Source organism: Aethalodelphis obliquidens, unplaced genomic scaffold, assembly GCF_003676395.1.
Source record: "Aethalodelphis obliquidens isolate GAN/ISIS:26980383/991018 unplaced genomic scaffold, ASM367639v1 scaffold11, whole genome shotgun sequence".
In the NCBI taxonomy this organism is placed as follows: domain Eukaryota; kingdom Metazoa; phylum Chordata; class Mammalia; order Artiodactyla; family Delphinidae; genus Aethalodelphis; species Aethalodelphis obliquidens.
In genome coordinates this window covers 33,210,516-33,234,018 of record NW_020837955.1, presented here as the reverse complement: position 1 = coordinate 33,234,018, position 23,503 = coordinate 33,210,516, and the positions used below count along the sequence as shown (strand labels likewise).

At 39.0% G+C, this 23,503-nt stretch overlaps 1 protein-coding gene across 8 annotated transcripts in view; it reads left to right on the top strand.

The window, feature by feature from the left end:
• Window positions 1-23,503, top strand: part of FAM204A (family with sequence similarity 204 member A) — a 97,856-nt gene that overhangs the window by 14,250 nt on the left and 60,103 nt on the right. For 5 of the 8 annotated variants that reach the window (XM_027112721.1, XM_027112720.1, XM_027112717.1 and 2 more), the window contains exons 6-8: window positions 3,398-3,487; window positions 16,903-17,009; window positions 17,312-17,512. In XM_027112721.1, the coding sequence (XP_026968522.1) occupies window positions 3,398-3,487; window positions 16,903-17,009; window positions 17,312-17,363 (249 nt within the window). In that variant the 3' untranslated portion in view covers window positions 17,364-17,512. The other 3 variants (XM_027112718.1, XM_027112716.1, XM_027112719.1) reach the window with 3 other exon arrangements.

Below are 23,503 nucleotides of genomic sequence, written 5' to 3'. Positions count from 1 at the left end.
AGAGGTGATGAGGCCCTGAGGAAGCACAGAAGGGAGACATGAGAAACACTACAAAAGTAGAGTGAAAATAAGAGCCAGGGATCGGAGGCGTTGAATATAACGGAGGATTCTCTCCGGGGTGACTAGGGGTCACCCCTGAAGGAGAGTCGGGGCAGGAATTGATGAGCTTGCTTTTCCACATGATAAACATGGAAGACCCTGCCTCTGCAAGGCCTTCAACATGAAGATGACTAGCAAGCAGCTGGAGACACAGGTCTTAGTATGGGGGAGAGGTCAGGTGTTTTGAATTATTTAGAGATACAAGGCAGCTTATAAGAAATAATTGAAGGCCTAGGATCGAGTATAATACTGAGGAGAGGGAAGAGTAAGAAGAAAAGGGGGCCAATCACAGAACCTTGAGGACGGCTATAATTAGGGGACAACAGGAGGAGATAAGGGGCATCAGAGGAGAGTTAAGATAGACATTTGGGGAGATAGTTTTAAGAATGAGGATGTAGTTGACAGATGATGGGAGGACAAATGGTATCATTTATGACTGTAGAGGGAGCAGTTTCAGAGGAATGATGAGGACAGAAGGAATAGAGAAGAATGGGAGATGACACGGGACAACTGATATACTGCTTTCGAGAGAGATGAAGTACCGACATAAGAAAAAATCAGTTTGAGGGAGGTGAGCTGTGTCATCTCATCCAGCCCCTGGTCCAGATTGGGGAGGACAAGCTTATTTATAGGATGAGAGAAAGATGGAGAAAAGAGAGAGAGAGGAGAAAATTTAAAGAGAAGGGTTCTGGATAACATGTAAGCAGGTGGAATTATGATGAGCACAGGAGGTGGGATAAGTCTTGGGAAGAGAGATGATTCTTTCTTGGAGGCAATAAGGATGGAAGAACAGAGTAAGTGAGAAGCGGGTGAGAGGAAGATTATAGAAAGTACATACGTACCCTTGGTTATCCTCTTCCCTCTCTCCCACCACCTCAGCCTCTCATGAAGTAGGGGTAGAGTTATAATCTGCTGAAAAGGAAGGAGGTAGGGTTGAGGGTATTTGAAAAAATGAAAAAGACATGCAACAACTTCTTAAAGGAGTGTGGGAACTTTCAAGGGCAGAACTGAGAGCCCACCCAGCTGAGTTTGAAAAGGAGCATTTAGTAAAGCCAGTGAATTGAGTCATTTGATTTTCTCTGACTTTGCTGGGACACCTAGATGTTAAAGTAGTGGAAACAAGTGGTTGGGAACAACCAAAACAAGATGTGATGTTGGAGAAAGTTGCTTAGTTGCCTAAGGTATTGCTTAGGTCAGTGGTTCTCAAACTTTAGCCTGGTTAGAATCAATGAATTTCTGGGCCCCAACCCCAGAGTTTCTGATTCAAATTTGAATTTTTAACAAGTTCTCAAGTAGTGCTAATGCTGCTGGTCCAGACTCAGACTTTGAGAACTTTTGGCCTAGAGTCTAGTTTGAAAAGGTTAGTCATGGGTTGCAGGCCAGAGAGGCAGGATAGGAGACTCCAGGAAGGGGCTGAAGGACTGTGAGAATAAATACGATGGTGACAGAGTATGGGGTTCCAAATGAAGACAAGGCCGGTTCACTGGCTCCGAGGACTTGGGGTAAGTGGAAGGACAGAATCTTGTGTTTAGAGAGAATCCTAGATTGTAAAGCTCTTACATGGCCTAGAGCAAGCGTATTCAAAGTATTGGGCTTCCAGGAAATAAAGAACTTGTGCCTGAGTGTAACTCAGTGTACTACTTCCTTGTTTGAGAAAGTCTTGTTGTCCCCATCCCACACCCTTCCTCCCCTAAACAAAGTCAGCTAGACAGACCTGTGCGTAGTCATGTAATTGATTTGCGCACTGGCACAAGCTCAGTTCCTAGACTGGCATCACTCGCAGACCTGACCTGGTACACAGACCACACTTGGAGAATCCCTGGCCTTGAGTATAGATTCTGGGGTGGGGTGTTATTTAACAGGCGCTGAAAATGAAGGATGTTGGAAGAGTGAGTCCAGGACATTGTTTGGACTATCAGGAGAAGAATTCTGCAGAAATACAAAAAAGAGAAATTTCTGGAGACTGGTGGATGATCACAGGACCAGAATGGGAAAAGGGCAGTAGAGCAGCACGGCCTGGGCTCTGAGGCTCTGAGAGGCTATTGAATGCCAGTCTCAGGCTCCAGTCGGGAGCAAGTAAAAGAAGCCTAATCATCCTCCAGGCCCTTGGGCTGTCGAATGAGGGATTGTGAGAAGGAACAGTCTTCACTTTAACACAGACATCAGTGACAACCTTGCTGGTCTTTGTTTCCAAAAATCGTTTTAGGCAGATTTTGTGTGGGCATTTTAAAAATCTTGTTTCAATAAAGGCTACATGGGAGCAAAGTTTCTCTTAGTTGACTGGTATAAACAAGCAGTATACTGCTGGAAGAGACATTCCCTGGACTTCTTTTATTAGGCCAAGGAGGGAGAAGTCCATTAACTGAAAATGTGGAAGATACACTAGATAAGCCATCGTTGGGATAAAATTTTCTTCTAAGAAGCATATATTAGACTATTTTTAAAAAGTTATATTTTCTTTAGTAACTATTTCCATAAGCTAAAACTCAGTTATTTAACTCTAAGAAGCATCTTTCCATAAAGTATGATGTATCCTACACAGCCTGTTTGGTGATCCCATGAAAATTTTCATTGTGATTTCCTGAAGTATCTTCAACTAGTAAATAACATTTCCATAGGAAAGTACAATCATTCTTATATATAACTTTCTTCCCATGTTTAATATCCAACTTAGTACCCATCCCATCGTCAGAGACTAGGAGGGGCTGTTGAATGAAAGTCTCAAGTTACAGGAATAGGCCATAGTGAAAAGAGGCAGAGGAAAATGGTGGTTTAGAATACAGGCTCTGGGCAAACCTAGATTCATGTGATGGTGGCTTTAACATTTACAGACGCTGTGACCTTGGCCAAATTAGTGAGTCTAAGCTTCTGTTTCCTCATGTTCAAAACAGGATAACGGTATAATGTCATTGAGTTGTTATGTGGATTAAATGAGCTTTCTTATAGTACTAAGCACAGGGTGTACCACATAATAAGCATGCCATAATTTCTAACTTATTATCATTAGCATTATATTGTTATTAAGGGAAAGCGTAGTCCTTAGGGTCACAGAAGTTTGGATTTGCATCTCCTTTTTCTTAGTTCAAGAAATGACCTGACCTTGGCGAAGTTATTTAATACCTCTGAACCACCTTCTCATCAGTAAATGGGAGTGGTACCAACTACCGTATACGATCATTGTGAAAATTAAGTAGTCTAAATATGTAATGTGTTTGGTGTGGTCCTGTGACGTAGTCTTTACTAGCAAATGTTTGCCTTTCTTTCTTGCCTCTAACTTTTAGGTTTCTTTTCTTTCTAGTCGGGCCTTGAAAAGAGCATAGACCAGGCTGTGGAAGAGTGGAACATTGAGAAGGCTGAGGAGCTCAGCAATCAGCTAGCTACTCGAGAGGTGAGTCAGCCCAACTGATGGCACTCTTCTGTGCTTCCAGATCTTCTAAAATGAGTGTATGTTCTTTCTGTGATCATGAGTAAGTTCAGTTTTCAAATATTTGACCTAAGATTTTCCTTTCTGTCCGTTTTCTTCCCTCTTAAATCCACCTTTTATTTCGAAATGCTGGGTTTTATTTTTGTCTTTAATGTTATTAAATTATTCTGATCTAAATCTTGTGCTGGAAATAATCCATGATTAATATTCAACCCCTAGATTTCATCTAGTTCAGAGAGCTTTTTGCCAGTTATGATTAAAAGGCTAGCTTTCTTTTTCCATTTGCATCTTTAACTCAGTTTAACTCTCCCTGAGGGCAGCCGTGTGTTCTAATGTCACACCTCTCAACATGTTCCTAACCCTTGCTCCCCAGAATGCTTTCTTACTGCATATTCTAAGTAGTTGCCTCAACCCTAAAGAATTTTCAGCCTTTTTTTTAAAACCTGTAGTCTATAGTATAAAACTAATAGGTATATTGAATATTCTTTTTCCAAGTACCAAGGCATCAGAAGGTTCTCACTTGCACCCTCTGGGAGGAATATTCCTCCAATTAGGAATGACTGCCAGGTATCGCTAGGTAAAGTCACACATAAAGAGCTCATAATTGGCATATGTTTTTTTGTCGTTGTTTTGTAAATCTTTTTTGTCCTAGTTTCTAGGAAGAAAGCTCTATCAAAGCTTTCTTTTTTAATATATCCCTACCTGCTTTGCCTCATTCTTAAACTATAACTACTCCATGGTGTTTAATTACATAGAGAATATCATCGGTCACCTGTGTAAACTCTTGGCACGTGCACTGATCTTTCTTATTCACATTTTTGTGAACATTTTTTCTAAACTAAGACTAGTGGTGAAATTACTATTTCAGTAAATTCTTCTATGGAAACACCATTCCACTCTTACATCCGCTGATGTCAAAACATCTACCATTGGTGGCTGTATGTTGGCTTGTTTGTTTTCTCTATTTGGTTGCTGGCCACAAGTATCTTGTGGGATTTATACTTTCATGTAGGGGAGAAAACCAGTTCAGAAGCAAGGCTTAGGGATTCACAGGTTATCTTTTTTTTCCCCCTAAGCCTTAAAATCAGTTGTCACATTAGATATTGATACTTCCATTTATAATGTTTATGTATATGTATGTGCATTTATTAATGGCTAATCTAAAGAAAATTAGGAAGCTGTGAGCTTGAGTTTGGGACCTTGGTAAGAAGCAGCATAAATGGCAGTTATGCGACCTTTCAAAAATGTGAGATTTTAAAAAAGGGTTTTTTTTTTTTTTTGGTAAGATTCATTCATCCCTCCTAGCCTATGATATTCTTGTGCTTTCAGTTTGAAAATTGCTCTTTTCATCTTTAAAATAACCATATTTTGATTTCATTGATTATAGCATTCATTGAGTATAATAGCATTTTATTATTCTCTTTCCAAGTAGAAAGATTCAGGTATTACATTTGAATGCAGTGAATTTGATGGTGTGTTGAATGGTACCACAAACTCAGTAGGATTTCAGTGTTAGCTGTTAGTTATTGTAGTGGCTTCTTCAGTCACTAAGTTTCCTCAGATCTTTGCTTTGCTAAAGGAAGAAAGAGTAATGCCAGCCCTGGTCTATAACGTTAGAATGTGGGCTGCCCATGATCCATCCATGGCTGGCTATTTTTCTGTCTTTTTTCTGTTTTTTAGCACCCATACCAGAGGCCAGGGGAATTCAGAGAGAAGCATTTACTTTACTGCAGCACTGTGTTCCTTTTAGGTAAAGTTAGTAATGCTAAAATTTTAAGAGTTGAACACTTTGATTTTTTTTTAAAAAATCTTTTATCTTGAAATAATTTCAAACTTTCAGAAAGTTGCAAAATTTGCAAAATGTTAACAGTTAACATTTGCTTTACCATTCTTTCTAATTTATGTACCTTATTTAGATTTACCAAATATGTCACTGATTTCCTTTATAGCAAAAGAAAATTTTTTTTCTGGTCATGTCTTTTTAGTCTTCTTTAATCTGGAATGTTTCCTCAGTCTGTCTTTGTTTCTCAGGACCTTAGTATTTTTGGAGAGTAGAGGCCACTTATGTTGTAGGATGCCCCTCAGTTTTTGTTTGTCTGATGCTTCCTCATGATTAGATTCAGGTTATGCATTTTTTGGCAGGAAGATCACAGACATGATAGTGTGTCCTTCTCAGTGCAGGATATCAGGAGGCATGTGATATCTATTTGTCCAATTTATTGCTTATGTTCCTTTGATTATTTGGGTAAGGTGGTGTCTCCAGGTTTCCCCTCTATAACGTTACTGTTCTTCCCTATATAATTATGAGTATCGTATGGAGAGATGGGAGATGATTTGAGACTGTAAATATGCTTTTCCTCACTGTTCTTTACTTGCTAGTTTCAATATTCACTGCTGATTGTTTTCCTGCTCAAGACAATTATTATTATAGTAAGATCTTGAAAACATTATTTGATTGTACTTATCATCTTTACCTGGCAAATCAGATCTAAAATGTGCCTTCAGTGAGATACCGGATTCTAGAATCTTTTATGTATCTATACTAAATCTCTCAGTAACCTGGTCAATTGGGAATTGGATATAGTTTCCCTAAGTGATGCGCTGGGAGGGCTGGGGTTGCAGTGGCCTTGCGTCCACCAGGGTTGCATGTTCACTCCCTCCTTGTCTGCCTCATCAGTGGCCACGCGTGAGCTCTCCTTTCCCTGCCGCAGGAAGCTGCTTGTCAGAGGGAACAGAAGTAGTGCCTCCGAGGCCTCAGAAATCTGTGTTTCCTTTGAGAATATTAAATTTCTGTGTTTTGTTTTGTCAGACTGCTATTTTAGAAATGGGAATTGCATAACACTGGCCAGGTATTTTCCATTTTAAGAGTTGTTATTTCCTGTCACACTTCATGACATATGAATGAGATTGCTTTAGGAATTTATACTATTTTTAGCACTTGTAAGGATAGTAAACATTTTCCCCAAGTGTTCTTTTTACTTCCATACAAGTATAATGCTTTGTTCTAGTAAAAGAAATGTATGTAGTGTGGGGTTAAAGAATTCTGATTAAAAGGAAAAACAATAATTTGGGCCCTATTCTTTTACATGTATAAGTGGAAAAACATCTGGAAAGTTTTTGCTGGTCAGACACAGACATTGGAGAGATACTGATGCCGTGTTAATTAAACACCCGCGAAGAATAACTAAAGTAATCAAGATGGAATTCTTGAATGAATAGTTTAGTTTGAGGTTTAGTTTCTCATGTTTATCTCCTTGGTGCGAATCACTGTGGATATGAAAGATGGGATTTTGCGAAGTAAGTAATTGTGAGTTTGGGGCAGAAACCCTTTATGAATTAAATGTATATGTGCATGGTAGGTGTCCTTTTGGAAATCAGGTATATGGGTTTTTAATCAGTACCGTTTTCTTCTTTTTAAGAAGCAGTGACTGGGACTTGCTGATAAAGCCTTTGCTCAGAGGCACAGACCCCAGAGTTCTTAAAGCCTTTTCCAACCATAATAAGTGAAACTAATTTTCGATGTTTAACATTTATAAGCCTGTGAAACCAATAGGGCGACATCAGTATTGAGAAAAGTGAAGCCAAAAGAAGAGCCATGTCTGAGAATGGGCCTTGAAAACAGTTCCTCAAAACAGGGCAAAACAAAACAGAACAAACTGGCATGCCAGAACAAAGCTGTCAGTGCACTAGCATTATGACACAGCAAGCATATATTTTTCCAGAATCATATTCCCTTAAATTAATGATGACGTTAAAGATGTATTTAATCTGGTTTGGGGGATGGCTCAGGTTCACATGTTGGAAAGCTAGATTGTGCTATCAAGTTTGGTTTTGCCGTGTAGTAATGTGGTTGCTTTGGGACTGTCCCTCCTGTTGATTAAATCCTTCTTTGTTGTTAACAATCTTGGAGGAGAGCTAAAGTGGAAAAGTCCTGTTGATTAAATCCTTCCTTGTTGTTAACAGTCTTGGAGGAGAGCTAAAGTGGAAAAGTACACTTGGGTTTGTGTCATACTGATGAAACTGTTCTAATTTGAAAACAAAAGTTCTTTTTTTAAACAATACTATTTATATATATATGTCATACGTGTACATTCACACACGCACATGCACACAGGTGTCTGAGCACATTCGTAGCTTGTTAACCTCAGGCCTGAATTGGAAGGACATTCCGTTCATTGATAGTGATCCTCGAAAATGCCGTCCTTTGGTGCTTGCCTTTTCTGGCACACCATCTTCGTTACAATCCAGATCATACCAATTTGTAGAAACCAGGAGAAACAAGTATCTCAAAATTAAGTGCTAAAGCCTAGATTTAATAAAGTAAGCTGCACTTCAGCTGAATCTCCCATTTTGGAAAGAGAATTTTTCTCTAGGCGTCTTCGTGGTAGCCAGCTGTAGATAAAAACCAGCGTGGTTTGGCAGCAGACAGTGAGTTTCTCCCGTCGAATGAGTCACACCTACGTTAGCTACGTCTGTTGCTTTCAATTATAGCTGTACAATGTCAGGGCAGAAATGAGCGGGGAAGGGAGGTGGCCTGTGAATTTGGTTTGCGCTTTGTATACCTCATGCCCTTAAAGGTTGCCTTTTCTGTAAGTGACTCAAATAGGATGGCCTTCGGCAGCACCAGCTAAACTTAATTCCTTGAAAACATCAGTACATACTTCATGTTGTAATGTTATAACCATTTCGTATAACTTAGAATAGTCATTAAAAAAATAATTTGCAAGGTTTTAATATTCCCATCTGAGATATTTTGGTTATAATCTGCTACCATCTTTGCTAAGGCCAAAACCTTTCAGTTTGGAGTAATGAATATAATGTTTCACATTTTAAAGCTCTTTTGCTGCAACTTCTGGATGGAGGCCTAAGGCAATGACTTCAGCCTTTAGTGCTGTTAAGTATAGTATTTATTTAGAACCTAACCAAGGTATCACAAGTATAAAATGATTTTAAAAAAGTATCTCACTTTGATAGTATTCTTTTTATAGATATAGATAAATATTACATTGGCAGTATGAATTAAACTGAGAATTTAATTTTAACTTTATTAAATTTACTAAATAGACTACCTAGATTTTTGGATTCTAAACATAGGTAAACTTAATAATGTTGAAATAGTAATAGTTTGTTAATATTTAAATAACAAAGGTAGGAGTGGCCTTTTTAGAAACTAATGTTTGAATTGATTGAGTTGTATTCTTTCCTAGCTCAGTACATTAAATGCTCTCTAAATTTGGGCAGATTATTAATTTGCCTAAGTTCTATTTTTAGAGCCATTTCCTAGAAAATCTGAAGGCATTCTCATTGGAGAGGGATACACACACACACACACACACACACACACACACACACACACACACACACACATTTGAGGAGATAGCATCTGTATTTTATGTTAACATGTGAGAAGTGGTCCTTTCTCAGAAATATTTCAGATGCTACAGCACTTGGCCCTAGCATTCAGAACTTTTCCAGTACCGTTCGTTGTTAGGCTTTAGCTTCCCTGGGAGGATTCTGGCTACAATTCACCCTTTTCATTTTGGTTATTAATTTTATGTCGATGTACATGCTATGTTGTCTGATGGAATAAGAGCTTGAATTCACTGCCCGCCCCCCCCCGCCCCGCGCGCAAAAAAGAAAAAAACCCTGCCCCAAATAGTACAATTTTGACAGATTTATCCATCAAAAAGTACCTGGAGCATTCTCATATCTAGAGTTCAGAATTGAAACATCTGTTTACATTTTTGAGATAGAGATGCTGCCAAACTTGATCAGTTTGAAGTTACTTCTCATCAGTGCTGTTTTCAGAGCTTCGGTATTTTAGGAAGGGTGTTTGCATCACATACAAAAAAAAGACTAAATTGAAAGACGTTATAGTGAAGCAAGTCGTGTGGTTCTAAACTCTTTATTCTGTATTCCAGAGAGCAAAATTGTTTTCTTCCTGTTTTTGTGACTAGTTTTAGAACTATCGTAACAGCCATGATTGCAAAGGTAAAACAATTTGTTCAGGTATGAAGCTGAACGTGTATTCCAGTTAGCTATTGTAAGAATTTATCATTAGAACCCATGAAGGCTGGCAGGTGCTTTCTATTTTCTTAATTATTGTGTTTTCTAGCCACTGAAGGTAAGGTAAACAAAGTAAAAATGCATTAAATAGTACTCATTTGTACATATTAAGAGTTTAAAATTAAATATCTCCATTTCAACATTTTATTTTTACAGAAAGGAGATTTCCTTTTTTGCTAGTACCAGGGGTGTATATGAAGAATATATTATTTCAGACAAAGTCATCTAATGCCTGCAAACTCTGGCAAAATTTGTTTTATGCCCCTATTTGAAATTTTCCTACGCTGACTTCCATCCCTTACTTTTTCTTTCTTTCTTTCTTTTTCTCTTTCCAGTTAGCAGAGTGTAGGACCAGTTTCTTTGTGGTATATTTCACTGATTAGCATTGGGAGAGAATCTAGGACACGAGGGAGAGAAAGCCCTCACTGAACAGGCTCTTGTTAGTTGGCAGTGATCAGCCACCTGGGGAAGCCGGCTGCGTTCTGCCTGCCGCGGAGGGAGGGGTGGGAGGGGTGTGTGCTTCCATTTAGGATCATCTAGAACTGACTCACTTTCATTAACTTTGGTCATTTCTCAGTGGTTTTTTAATTTAGATGTTCCGCTGTGTGTCATTTTGTAGTCTGTGCATAGTATGCGGGACCTTTAAATGGTGATTTTAATTCTTTGAAGCCTTGTTCTCCTTAGTTCTTAAAAGTAACTCAGTTATTTCATATAGATGAACAATTAGCACATCGTATGGAAAATCTGCTATGCCTATCCAGGTGAGGGAAGGCCTAGTTGAATTCCTTTACGTGGAACCTAAAGATACGTTCTTTCCTATAAAAAATGGTGTACATCCTTGAAGTTGGAGCATTTTAGAAATGCTCCAACTTCAAGAGAAAAATAAAAATGGTACCGAGGGATGGGTTTTCCTCTCAGGCTTCTGGGTGTGCTTTTTAGATCTCATTGCACTGAGGACATTTTCTTTTAACCTCTGGGGAATGATTGGGTGATCACCTAGAATGGTGTTCCGTATACTCTCTTTTAATTATGTTTATCTGTGCTTTTAACAAACCTTAAAAAAAAAATTCAGATGTTACAAGTCTAATTAAAGAGACAGACAAAGCACAGTTTATACTGTAGATTTTTTCTGCAGTTCAATTAATCAGCATGTTTTCTCTTTTAATTAAAACCATTTTAGTAAATTAAAGCCCACAGCAAAACACATATATAATTTGTTTGTAATTAGCTCTTAATTGGTGGTAGTTGAAGCTTAGCACCCATGGTTTCTTTCTTCATGATTGCCATTTTATTAGCAGCCAGTCATTAATTAATCTTTTTCTAATTAGCTTATAAAACTGTTGATGGCACATTATTGTAAATGTGATTTTAAGTTCAAAGCTTGTTAATAAGCTTTCTTACTTAGAAGAACAGAGATAAAGAAATTGCTGAAAACAGTACTACAGTTCTTTAAAAAAACTGTCTTTCTGATGGGGACTGTGTAAAGCATCTAACAGCTTATGGTTAATTTTTTAATGCTTTTTTCCCTTATGAATGGAATAAGTTGCTTGAATATAAATGTCTCTATCCAGGAGTGATTTCAACGGTATAACATTGGAATACTCCCCGCTTTGGAATACTGTAATCTACATATAATTTGAAGCCTTAACAGTTATCATTAAACCAGGTGTTATATAAACTATTCCGCTATGAAATCAGAGTTGAGGATATGAATCAAAGTCTATCTTCTCATACCTCATGGACCAAATACAAAATTTTTTTATAAATTGCAAGGTGAATCATACACACACACACACACACACATACACATATATGTAATATGTCTATACAAATATATCTTATAATGTATTTTAAAAACAGGGTTTGTTGGGTTATGCTTTGAAATAAAAACCATTTGGATTTAACTGATAATGAAGTTGTAGGTATAAAAATAAATAATAGGTGTTTGTACAGTTGTGCATACAACATAGATGTAAGTAGTACACAAACATGCAAACCTGTGTGTGCACATTTTAAGATGACAGTGAAATTGGGCTGTTTCCTCTAACAGAGAGAGAAAGACTTGATTTACAGTCAGTGTTTAAATGACTGGATATGGCAGAGCTTATTTGCTGTCCTCAGAGCTTTGGCATCTCAGGTATGACCGTGGAGAGAAAGGTACCAATCCGAGTGGAGACATCCTGAATTTACTGTAGCACCTGCCATGTTAAATTGTGGTTTGAGTGAAATACATTAGCCACATCATCTTCTTTATTGAAATATACTAGCGATTTCATAAAACTCCTTAACTGCATGGTGTTCTGAGCTGTTAATATTTTTGCAAAGTTTTGAAAGTTACTAAAAAAAAAAAAATAAAGCATCATCAGTCCTTGGAAGTGCTTTTTCTTCTTTGCTTTTTGAACTTTGCATGTTATTCCAACTTTGGCTATTTCTCTGCTTGTTTCTAAGAAGGCATTTTGTGATGCCATGCAGGAGACACTAGAAAGGGATAGCTGACAAGGAAAAAATTAAAAATTGGATAAAAAGTAAATGAATAATGTCATATTACCAAAAAGATGAGAGGCTAATTTGTGCCGACTTTTTGCTAATTTTGTTCAAGCCTCAAAATGAGGAGCTGTCACCCGTTCTGTGTAGCACTGATGACAGTGCCAATGATCCATGAAATAAGCTGCCGCTGGCTTTGTTCTGATAAGAATGAACAAATCTGCACAATGTTCGGCTCCCAGAATCTCATTTTCATACTTGCATGCAGGCGAAAAGAAATAAGCTGTTTGCAGGCTTGATTAATCAGACATTGGAGGGGTTTTTGTCTCTTTGATCTCTTTCGTCTCCTAGGTAACTTGCTTGACATTAATGTTGAGCTCGAGTAAAGACAATCATGAATTGTCGACCAAACTGATATAGAAATTAAAGACCTTAACACTTTAAGTGCTCCAGTAATGGTTCAGCTTTACTTCAGAAAACATCTGTTTTCATTTAATTAAAGAACAAAAGAGAATGGCATAAATATTTTTTCATAGAGACCTATTATTCCATCAAAAGTTAAAGTATGATAATTGGTATTTTTAAATAAGTGCCTTGAAAGTGTTCAGAAGGGAGGAAAACTTCATAAATCTGTTACAAGCTAGTAATTCAAAGGTGAGTAAAGTATTTTATGAAATGGATAAGAAGTTTACAGTGATGCTAGATTAAGCTGTTTGAATCAGATGCTTCAAATGATTACCGGCAAACTTCAGTAGGGCAAGGTTTAGTAAGAAAAATGAACTTTATTTTGCGAGTTTGTCTTTTAAAAATCTCTACTGTGTTACAAGATGTGCCATTATATCTATTTTACAACCCAATATGATTTACGCATGCTAAACCTGTAAAATTGAAAGGAATTAAAAAAATGTCGCCGGGTGCATTTGCTTGAGGTTATGCAGACGCTTTTACAAATCTTCCAAGTGGCTGTAAAGATGAATGCCTCAAGGGTCCAGCCAGGGCCCTGCTTTTCCAACCAGCTAAAGCCCTTATCTTAAATCCAAGCAAAGTACCATTAATCTTTTTGAAAGACCTTTTATGGCTTTTAATATATCCCAAATTAGAACATTTTACACCCTTGGTTCCTGAAATATGGTGATAAAAAGCCTTTAGAGCTTAATTTTCCTTACCGTTTGCTCTGACCAATTTGCAGTTCTTTGTGATAATGTTTAGACACCTTAATTAAAATGCAGCAAAATATTGGATGTTCTATATGGAAAATGCTGATACTTTGGCTACACATGCAAGAAATTCTGTATATATTTTTGTTTGGTTAAAAAAATTTCTTCCCACATTGTGTTGCTATAGTTATCTGATGACCTGAAACAGTTTTTTAATATAAAAACCATTGACCAAGCTTTTGTGATGTTTACATTGGGCACGAAGATGCATTTTTCTTTTTAGAGAAGCAGAAGGGGGATTCTTGTGGGCCTATATTGTTTGTTTGTAATACGGAAACATAGCACGGTATTCTTTTATCTTCTGGAACTTGGGCTGGTCATCTTGCCTGAGAAAACATGTTTCTTCTCAACTGTGTCTTCTATAGAAGATCTCATGATCCTTCCATATTTCCAAATATTTCCATTCTTTTTACTTTCTCCACAGGAATAAGTGAAACATTCATTTTAAGCATGGGAAGGACACAACATTGATAAGACTTTTCATCATCATTACAAGCTAAAAGATTCTTTCTGTAAAATGCATAGACCAGGCTTGTTTAATGTTCATCAGTTAAAGAACATTTCATTGAACCTAACCCCAGGCAAAATACAGTTAGAAAATATACCTTTCCTACAAACAGGTCTGCTTGAACGTATGGCCTACGTACCTAATCATTTACTATATTTAATTAGTCTACAAAGCGATGGAGCCCTCTCATGTAAATACATGTTTCTTACATTGTAATGAATTCTTTTTAACAAGTTTGTGCTATGTCTTCTGTGGCATATGTGCTCTCAGTCTTCACTGTGATGCTGATTGTGCTGGGTTTGTCCTTCGTGTTGCTAGAAAACTAAAATCTTTTACATTGTAAGAGTATATGACCATGTTGAAGAGGCCCCATTTAAATCACATGACCACGGTCAATGTCCAGACACACTGAGATGCTCTTCGGTTTGTCTATCCCCAAACCAGAAAATCCATACTGGGAAATTTCAATAAGCTAAAACTGTAAGCTGCATCTTAATTTACAACAGTTTTAGGAAATAATTTTGTCACGGGGTTAATGGTACATGGCAAATATTGTTCAGGTCATTTTTGTTTCATGCTCAAAAGTATAGGCTCAATTTAAATATAAGATAAACTAGCTGAGTGGAACTTTAGTTAGGGGGTGATCCTGGCAAAACTATATCATATTTCAAATTTGCATATGCTGTCTAAAACATAGGAATATAATTAGATAGGCAAATACTGAGTTCTGTGTTTTATCTTTTGGAGGTGGGGGACAGAGAGGAGACTAAATATCCTACACGAATGTGGAGAGACCCAGTGTACCTCTTAAACCCAGGCGGCAAGCTGCATGTTATGACAGTAGACAGTTCATTAGGTGCATTTAGTGTTCCCCTGATGTCCCCCAGCACCCCTGTGGCCAGCCGCCTCGCAGCCAGGTGGAATTGTGAGTAGTTCTGACCAGACGGCTTTGAGCAGAAACGCTGTGTGTCGCTTCTGGACTAAAGCATTAAGGAGCCAGTGTGAGACCCTCTGGCCATCTCCTCCTCTGCCACAGCGCCTTGAAAGCCACGTGCTGAGATGTTGGCACCACAAGATGGAGAGACCTGCCAGTCACAGCTGACATTAAGTGAAACACGAAATAAAAGTTCAGCCACTGAGATCTGGGGGTTTGTTTGTTACTGCAGTTTTGACTAGCCTAACCAGACAGGCGTAACTTGATGTTTTTACATTTATGACAAGTGAATGGTGTTTCAGTTGATAGGAAATCCATCTTCGTGATAAATGATTCCAGAGCATTCTTCCAGAGCTTCGTTTTCTCCTTAGACGATGATGCTACAGCCCTTTGATTCTTAACCTTTTTTATAGTTGACTTATATGAATTTTTCTGTAATAAAGAACTGGAAATGAAAAGAGAGCCAAAAGAACAGGTCCGGGATTGAAGCAGTCAGATGTAACTGGCAACCCCTTCTCCCCAGCTGCCCCCCCCCCCGCCTGCCCCCGAAGCCCTCTTTTTAACAGCTGTATCTGCAGCGCCTGCAACAGTGCCTGGCAAAATAATGCATTTGTGCCCTCGTGATATTGGTTGAATGAATGTCGTCCTTGTGAAAAAAGATGCTGCTGCTAGTGTTGGCTTGAGCGTCAGGAAGGCTCCGAGTTGGTCTGCTTTCCCAGGTGGGCTCACAGCCACAATCGACCCTCCTTCCTTCAGTGGCTTTCCTTTTGGTGTCGACTACCTCAGCACGCCGGCTTGATTGTCATATTGCTTCCGTTTACTTACCTTCTTTATGTGTATTCTTTCCTAGACTGAAAAATCAGATCTGTTTTTGTTCTCATTTATAAACCCCGGTCAGTGCTTGATGACTGCTTGTTTGTTTCATTCTAAAGGAAACTGTTCTCCAAGATGAGCTGAAAGGAGTGTCGGGCATGTCAAACCTCACTTTCCTAAGTCGGCTTCTCTCCTTCCACACGAGCCCCTGACTGCCTGCCGTGCCTCACTGTTGGCCAGCAGGTCCCTAAACCTTGGGCTGTAATACTTTGACTTGAGAACAGCTTCTGGGTCCTTGCCTCTTGTCCACAAGTCTGCTGGCTACTGAAATGCAGTAGGCTGTGTACAGAGAGAGAAAAGGAAAGAAATACCAGGAAGAGATTTTTAGCCTTTGTTGTTTAACCTGGGTTCTTAACAGATACTTTTGAGCCATCCATATAGGTGGGCATTTTTAAAATCAGAGCCCACCAAAACTAGGGGATTACCATGCCTGTCCTGGAGACGCTCACCGAGGAACAGCTCTGTGGCCAGAGAGCTGTACCATAGGTTATGGCACAGAAGCTGAAGGGCTAGAGAAATAAAGAAATAAAGACTTTGTTGGGTTGAGTTAGAGAAGTCTTCCGGGGGTGGGGTGAGAGGAGGCTTTGTTCTGCTTCAACCTTCTAGCACTGGGGTAGATGGGTGTAAGGGGGGAGCATGCACGCACGGGCGACTGGCAGAGGGAACACTTCGGTACTGTGGTCCTGGTGCCCCGCCTCTTTGCCTCTTGGCACCCCTTGTATTCCTTTTTCTATCAGTGAGTGACAAGCGATTGCCCATCACACAAACTGTGTTTATGAAGTAGTAATTAGCTTTCCTGTGTTTTATTAATCACATCTATGACTGCCAATCTGAGCTTCTGATCAGCGTGAGATAACGGGTACACCCATACTGAGTTTCTGTAATTCTAGCCCAGAGCAAAGAAACTGGATGTCTCTGTCAGCCTGTGCAGCCTTATCGGGGTAAATTCCTGTCTGGCCTACTGAAATGCTGAAAGCGCTTCAAGATCTTCATCCACAGCCCTCGTGGACCCTCGACGGGCCTTAGTGTGGGAAGGAGTTCCATCTGGGAGACTGGGAGGCTGGTACAGTTGGGATAAAGTTCTGTGGGAGGTTAGGAGAATAGGGGCTAGCTACATCTTTGTATTTGTTGTAATTCGGTGGTTTTGGGGGCCGAGCATAAGAATTTCTATTCTTAGCATGTCTAAAGCAACGCCGACATGGGTTTCATACCCACAAATTCTCGAGTATTTGTATCACTGTAATTCTTGTATCAGCTAGAATATTTATTTTCACTTTTCCTCCTGTGTAATTCTTAGCTTGGTGTAAAAATTGCCAAAGCGATTGCCTGCCACAACTTTGTAAAAGCCAAAAAGGATGCTGAAAATTCACAGGTTGCTCGGAAAAAGAAGAAACTTGCCTGGGGGTGAGTTCAAGATTTTTTTAAATTAGTAATTCTACTAAATTCATAGGAATTACAGAAATCCTGTGATATATTTGGTGAATCCAGTTTGTGTGTAATTGTTATTCATTTTATTCTTTGTATCTTTGCTGAATGTTTATCAGATTATAAATATGGAGGCATTTCTTCCTCCTGTTCGATGTTTATTTGTAGTTGATGGAGTATGTGAAAACTTTTAAAGTTTATTTTACTTTGGCGCTTAGTAAACATGTTACTTCAGGAAAGTATTTAGAAATAAATTGGGATTTTCATATTCTTCATTTTAGGTTTGAAGCAAAGAAGAGGTGGGAAACCAAAAGCAACATGGGATATATGTGACTTGCCAGAGTCTTCAAGACCTTTGAGACTTCACTTGAGTCTTCAGTTGCTTAATTTACTGGAAAGATTTTCCTGTTCATGTTAACTATGTTGGAAAATTGATGGAAATAGAAAAAAATAAGCATAAAATTTGGAAGTTGATTATCAAATCTTTTTTCAGTCTTTTTCTAAAGAGTTCATCCTGCTGAAGTGAATGAAATGGAGCATTCTGTTGTTTGTACAAGAAATCTAAGCATACATACAGGAAAAAAAAAGATAGGATTTTATTTATTTATTTATATAGACCTCCAGTATAAAATCAATTTTACTTTTCATCCACTTGGTGTAGCATAGCCAATGAGCTCCTTGTACTTTCTTATCTGTACTCAGTGTAACTGCACTTATTCTGGAGCTGTGTTTTTAAGATTGGCATTTGTTTATAATGGATTAGTCATAAGTGCAAGAAAGATACTGTCTTCACAAATGACTTTATCTTAATGTTATAAAAGTAATTATTGGTTCTTTATTGGAGACAGTAGAGTTGATATTTCACAGTCACATAATAAAAGCAATTGATTAATTTTTGTGTACCTTCAGATTAAATATCACAGTTTTTAAAAAGGACAGAATGTAGTATTTAGAGGATGATTTAAATTCAAGTTCTCTGCCTGGAAGTGTCTTCGTAAATCTCTCTCTCAGCCATGTCGTTCTTTAAATTATGAGATAGTTCTTAGAAGAGAAATTGGTATAATAGTATTAGACAGTTATAACTCAAGACAGTGTAACTCTGAACCTTCTAAGAACAAACATGGTTTGATTATTTTTTCTCCTCTTCCCCATCACTCCTGGAGAGACTGAGTGAGCGAATGAGGATAACGGGGATTGGTGCCCTGGGAAGTGGTTTTCACTGAAAGTGTGTTTCGTAGTCTGAACTAGAAGGGGCTTTGAGAAATTGTCACAAGCTGATGGACAAGACCACAGCTGGATGTTGTGATTTGGGGGTAGGCCTAGGTATTTTGGCACCTCCTCTTGGTGCCCAGTGGAGGTGAAGGACTGCTTATTGTGGCTTTCATCAGGTCTCTTCCCTTCTTCAGCCTTCATCAGAGGTGTCTGCTGTCCGACACAAACTCTCTAGGTTGATAATATAAATTCAGGAACATAGAAAATGAGTCATGATGATATTACTAGTAGTATTATTTTGTTATTTTTGTTTTATTTTATTCTATTTTTCTTTGTGGTACGCGGGCTTCTCACTGCTGTGGCCTCTCCCGTCGCGGAGCACAGGCTCTGGATGCGCAGGCTCAGCGGCCATGGCTCACGGGCCCAGCCGCTCCGCGGCATGTGGGATCTTCCCGGACCGGGGCACGAACCCGCGTCCCCTGAATCGGCAAACAGTAATCAAATTTTACTTATTTGTGGTGGCATATTTTTTTATTTACTTACAAACAGTTAATCAAATTTTACTTATTTGGGGTGGCATATTTTATTTTTCTGTGTTCTGGAATAAGTGAGCAACTAATTGCTATTTACGAGAACAAAAATAGTATCTTGCTTCCACTTAGGTGACAAAAGCCAGTATAATAGAGAAAGCAAGATTTTAAGAGATTGTGTACCTTCTTATAGAACTCATAATGGAGAGAGAGACTAAATATTGGAAAATCTAACATTTTATGATTTAATATTCCCTGTTGGGTTCTGTGGATATGATCATACCCTGCTTAGCTACAGCATCTTATTTCAGACTCCTTATAGGTGAATACAGACTTAGAGTATAGGAAATTTTCCTCTGAAAAAATCCTTCATGGGGGAAATATCCGCTACACAATCCAGTGGTTTTGTCTGAAACATGAAAAATGTTCGCTTTGAGCAGGCAGGTAGTATGAGTATTCTCAGGCATAGGGCCCCAGCACAGGCATCTCCCTGCAGTCTCTGCCCCCCTTTCCCCCTGGATCCACTTCCTTAGAGCAGTGAGTGACCCCTGCAGGCACATCCCCACTCTGCTTGTGCTGAGGCCTTGCCGGAGTGGCCTCCCTTAGGGTCTGATTTGGGAGCCCCTGAACCCAGAGTTCCCCTGACCCTTCTTCTTCCGCCTGCTCTGGGGCCAGAGGTTGCCCACTTCCCGCACTCAGAGGTCCCACGTGGATGGGAGCTTTTTCCCTGAGTAGATGGCATTATGGTGGAATCAGGTAGCAGGGGATTCATTTGATAAGAGGAGCCATGACGCCTAAGGCCCCACTCTTCGGGGCCTGGGTTTTGAAAGGCTCTAAAACAGTGCAGCCGAGGAGGGGGTGGGATGGGAAGAGGGTTTGAGGGAGAGGAAGGGACTGGTTTTCTTGGGTTAACCCTGCTGGCATGTCATTTGGGAACACTTTACTTTTAATCTGTTTTAATTTGAATTAGACATTTTACTCATTAAAGCATTAAAATGGGGACATTATTCTTAGAAAACCCAGGTTGCCCCCAAAGTGTAGTCATTTGTCCTTTCCGTCTGGTCACAGTGAAATAAAGATTCTTTTTGGATCAGTAATAACTTCAGTTCCCGAAGCTTTAACATGTACATTTACTACCACCAGAATGACTGAATTAGATTAGTAATGTAAATGTCAGGTATTGTTAACTGAGATTAATATGTTTCAGGCCATGGGTATGGCATTAATGTAACTACAGTTTACTGTTTGAGTACTTCAGGCTAAAACACCTTACTAAAGAACAGTAATTTTGAGCTTTGCAGCACTGGTTCTGAGAATTAAAGTTGATAGTGCGTTCTTCTTTGGGAGCCCTCAGGGTGTTTCTGATTTTCAGCAGAACATTCTATTCTTTCACCAAAAGAAGAGTTTGAATATATAATCTCAGGTTTGCTGTAATTAGTTCTGATGACAGACTTAAAAACCTTGGCCAAAACTGCAAATCAGTAGTTAAGCAGGTTTTTGCGACTGATCATAAATCTCAAAACTCCATATTTTAAACGTGCTTATTGTTTTTTAGAGAGACAGCTGAGGGAGGAGCAGGCCAAGGACAGGAATAAAATGTTACCTGAACTTGACTAACAGCTTAAAACCGCACCTTTAAAATCTCCTGATTTCCCTGATACCTGTTGTCTAAAATGTTATCTAAATATTTTAATAACTTAGCTTATTCTTCGGTAAGACAAGTTTGAACTTAATTTTTAAAATATGAAGGTTGATTTTCAAATGTTCAAATTTTCGTTTGTCAGGTAAAGATACCACATTTTTAGAAAGGTATGTCCTGCTACACTATAAAAAATATATGAGGTTAATATTTAAATAAGATGCCAATTGTGAGTAGTTTGTTTTAAGAGGTACTGTGTAAGGAAACAAGAGTATAACATTAACGTCAGGCCCCATTTTGGAAAATGAACTTAGTGAAACCTGGTAGTCAAATTCAGAACCAACCAAAATACTCAAGTTCTTCCACGTTGGCAGACGTCGCTTTTATTTTTAGAACCTGGCAGAGCAACAAATGCTTTGCATGTCAGTTTAATGTTTTTTGAAGCCAACTGTTTATTCATTGGCTTAAAATTTACACTCTAGTAAAGTCTTAGCCTTGACTTTCATGAAACAAATAGTAATATTTGGACAAAATATGTACACGAAAATCTTTTTCCAAGACCAAATGTAGATTGGTGTTTGTGGTATCAGTGCTTTCTAACATGGTAATGGATCTGAAAATGCTTTGAAAAGTCTAAGTCGTTATAAACCCAGGGCATGCATTCCAAGGAATTAATTTTGATTATGAAATAATCAGAGCATCTTTCTAGGTTTTCAGATTTAAATTAGTGAGAGACTTTCTGCTAGAAAGTAGACTCTACATGGAGTAAATTTCAATGAACTATCAAAAGATTCTTTTATCAATTTATTTATCCTTGACCTTAGTAGCATACTGAGACAATGAGATCCATTTTTCCATCTTTGAGGTTGGGGTGCTCTGTAGATTTTGTTAAAATGAGTAGAGCTGCATTCTTTAGTTTTTATTATCTTATCCTATCCTCCCTCCACGTTACTCACCTTAAAAGACACACGACACACGTGCGCACACACATTCAGTGTTGTAGCTGTAATCAGCACGAAGACATACTGGGAAAGGGATTCTCAACTCCAGTCGAGAACATGGCAGCATGTAAAAGATCTAGATGCCATGAAGAAACTTAGGAAGGAGTCAAACTGTTGTGCTCTCGTGTTAAAATGAAGTGTGCAGTTTCTTCAACAGCATCTCCTCCTACTCTCCTGTGAGTATTCTGGAGATATGTGTTCATTTTGCTAAAATTTCTTCAGATATGGCAGTGGTGCCACGCTAGCTCTTGTGACCATGATCCCTGGAACACAACTACAGGCCTTTGGTGGGACTATCTATTAAGTGCCATGTGATACGCTGGGTTTTTAGATAATGCTTGTAAAATCAAGAATTAGCTGAGGGATAATTATCTTTTTATTAATATTAGTAACTCCCTTTGTAGATTCAAGTAAAACATAAGAATTTTCCAAGTAGGAGGAAATTTAGAAAAAAATTGAATTTTGGTACATGCCTTTTATATCCAGACCAGGTTTCTTAAGGAAACACAGAATAAAAGGGACTGAGATGGGAACGGAGGGTAGTGTCCAAGAGAAGCCTTGGCTCCTGGGTGCTCCTGCCTGGGGTTCCTCCTGTGTCCTTACTGGTGTCACTCTAGAAGGCCCAGCCCACATCTCCTCCAGAGCTCATGGGCTGCCTCTTGCTGAATTGCTGCAGGGGGCCAGCTATGTGACGGGTATGGAATGAGGTAATCTTTTCCCACTTCTAATATCTGAAAGGTGTGTCTGTCCAGTTATTACCTGTTCATTGAACTGAAAGGTTTAGAAACCAACATCTACGGTACAAGCTGTAATTATTGATGTCTGTTTCATATTCATCTGTAAGTTCTGACATTTGATCAAGAAGTTAATATATCACTTCATCTTCAGGCTGCATATGCCTCAGCTATAAACGTTTTATTTTTTGATGGATAGTATCTAATTATGACTGCCCAGAATAAAAAGTGTTTTCATTTGTGAGTGATACTAGAAGTAATTATGAATGTCACAAGGAGTAGTGAAACAAGCCTTGCGTTTCTTTGAATTCCTCCCTACTTGATATCTGAGAGACATTCACTGAATGTTAGACACTAACTCGTGCTGATGCAAAAATGAATAAGCACAGTGTGATTGGGAAACATATATAAAGTGTGTGTTGGACAACTTGATTTTTAGGTAGGCTGTTAACACAAAGGAAGAATCTACATGTAATAAATTAAATAACTTAGACGTAAAATTTTTAGCTCTGTGGGTATACGTTCTCTCCAGGGCGTGAAGTCTGCTGAGCAGCTGCTTACGGTCACTCACTAGCTTAGCACTCACCTCACAGTGAGTGGGATTGACACCCTGACTTTCACCTTATTTCTTAGATTCATGCAGAGGTGAGGGTCACCGATGGGGTGAGACTAGGGGGTGAATGCAACTGTTTTGCACAATACTCCCTAATTTTAAGCTTAAAGTTTTTCTTAGGCTGTACCAACACGTCCTTTATACTACAATGGCTGTGTCACAGTGCCTGCCCATGTTAGGGAAATGTTAACTACTACAAGAAATATGTCCCCAAACTACAATGACTCAAACACAATAGCACTTTATTTCCTGCTCAAGGGACAAAGGAGGATGTTCCTGTCACCGGGGGGCTCTGCTCCGTGCACTCACTCAGAGATCCAGGCTGACAGCAGCTCTCTGACTTTCTCTTCCTAGCAACCCTGGGGGGTCACCATCCCAGTCAACTGGAAGGGAAGTAACCATAGAATAGCACTCAGGGGAGGTGATGGGCCTGGCCTGGAAGGGGAATACATTACTTCTGCTCACTTTGTACCAGCTAGAACCTCATTACTTCACCTAACTGCGAGGGAGGCTGGGAAACGTATACTGTTTCCCAGGAAGGGGAGGAAATACATTTAGTAAAGAGCTAGCAGTGTCTGCCACGTGTGACCATTGCATGTGACCTTGACTTGTAGTAGCCAGGTGTTACTGAGGCATGATGTTGAATACCACAAACTGCTATTTGTGGTTTGATGTAAGCATTTTACTTGGATGTGTTCACAGAGCTGATCAAAATAGCCGCTCAGATTGCCAGGCAAGGCGCAT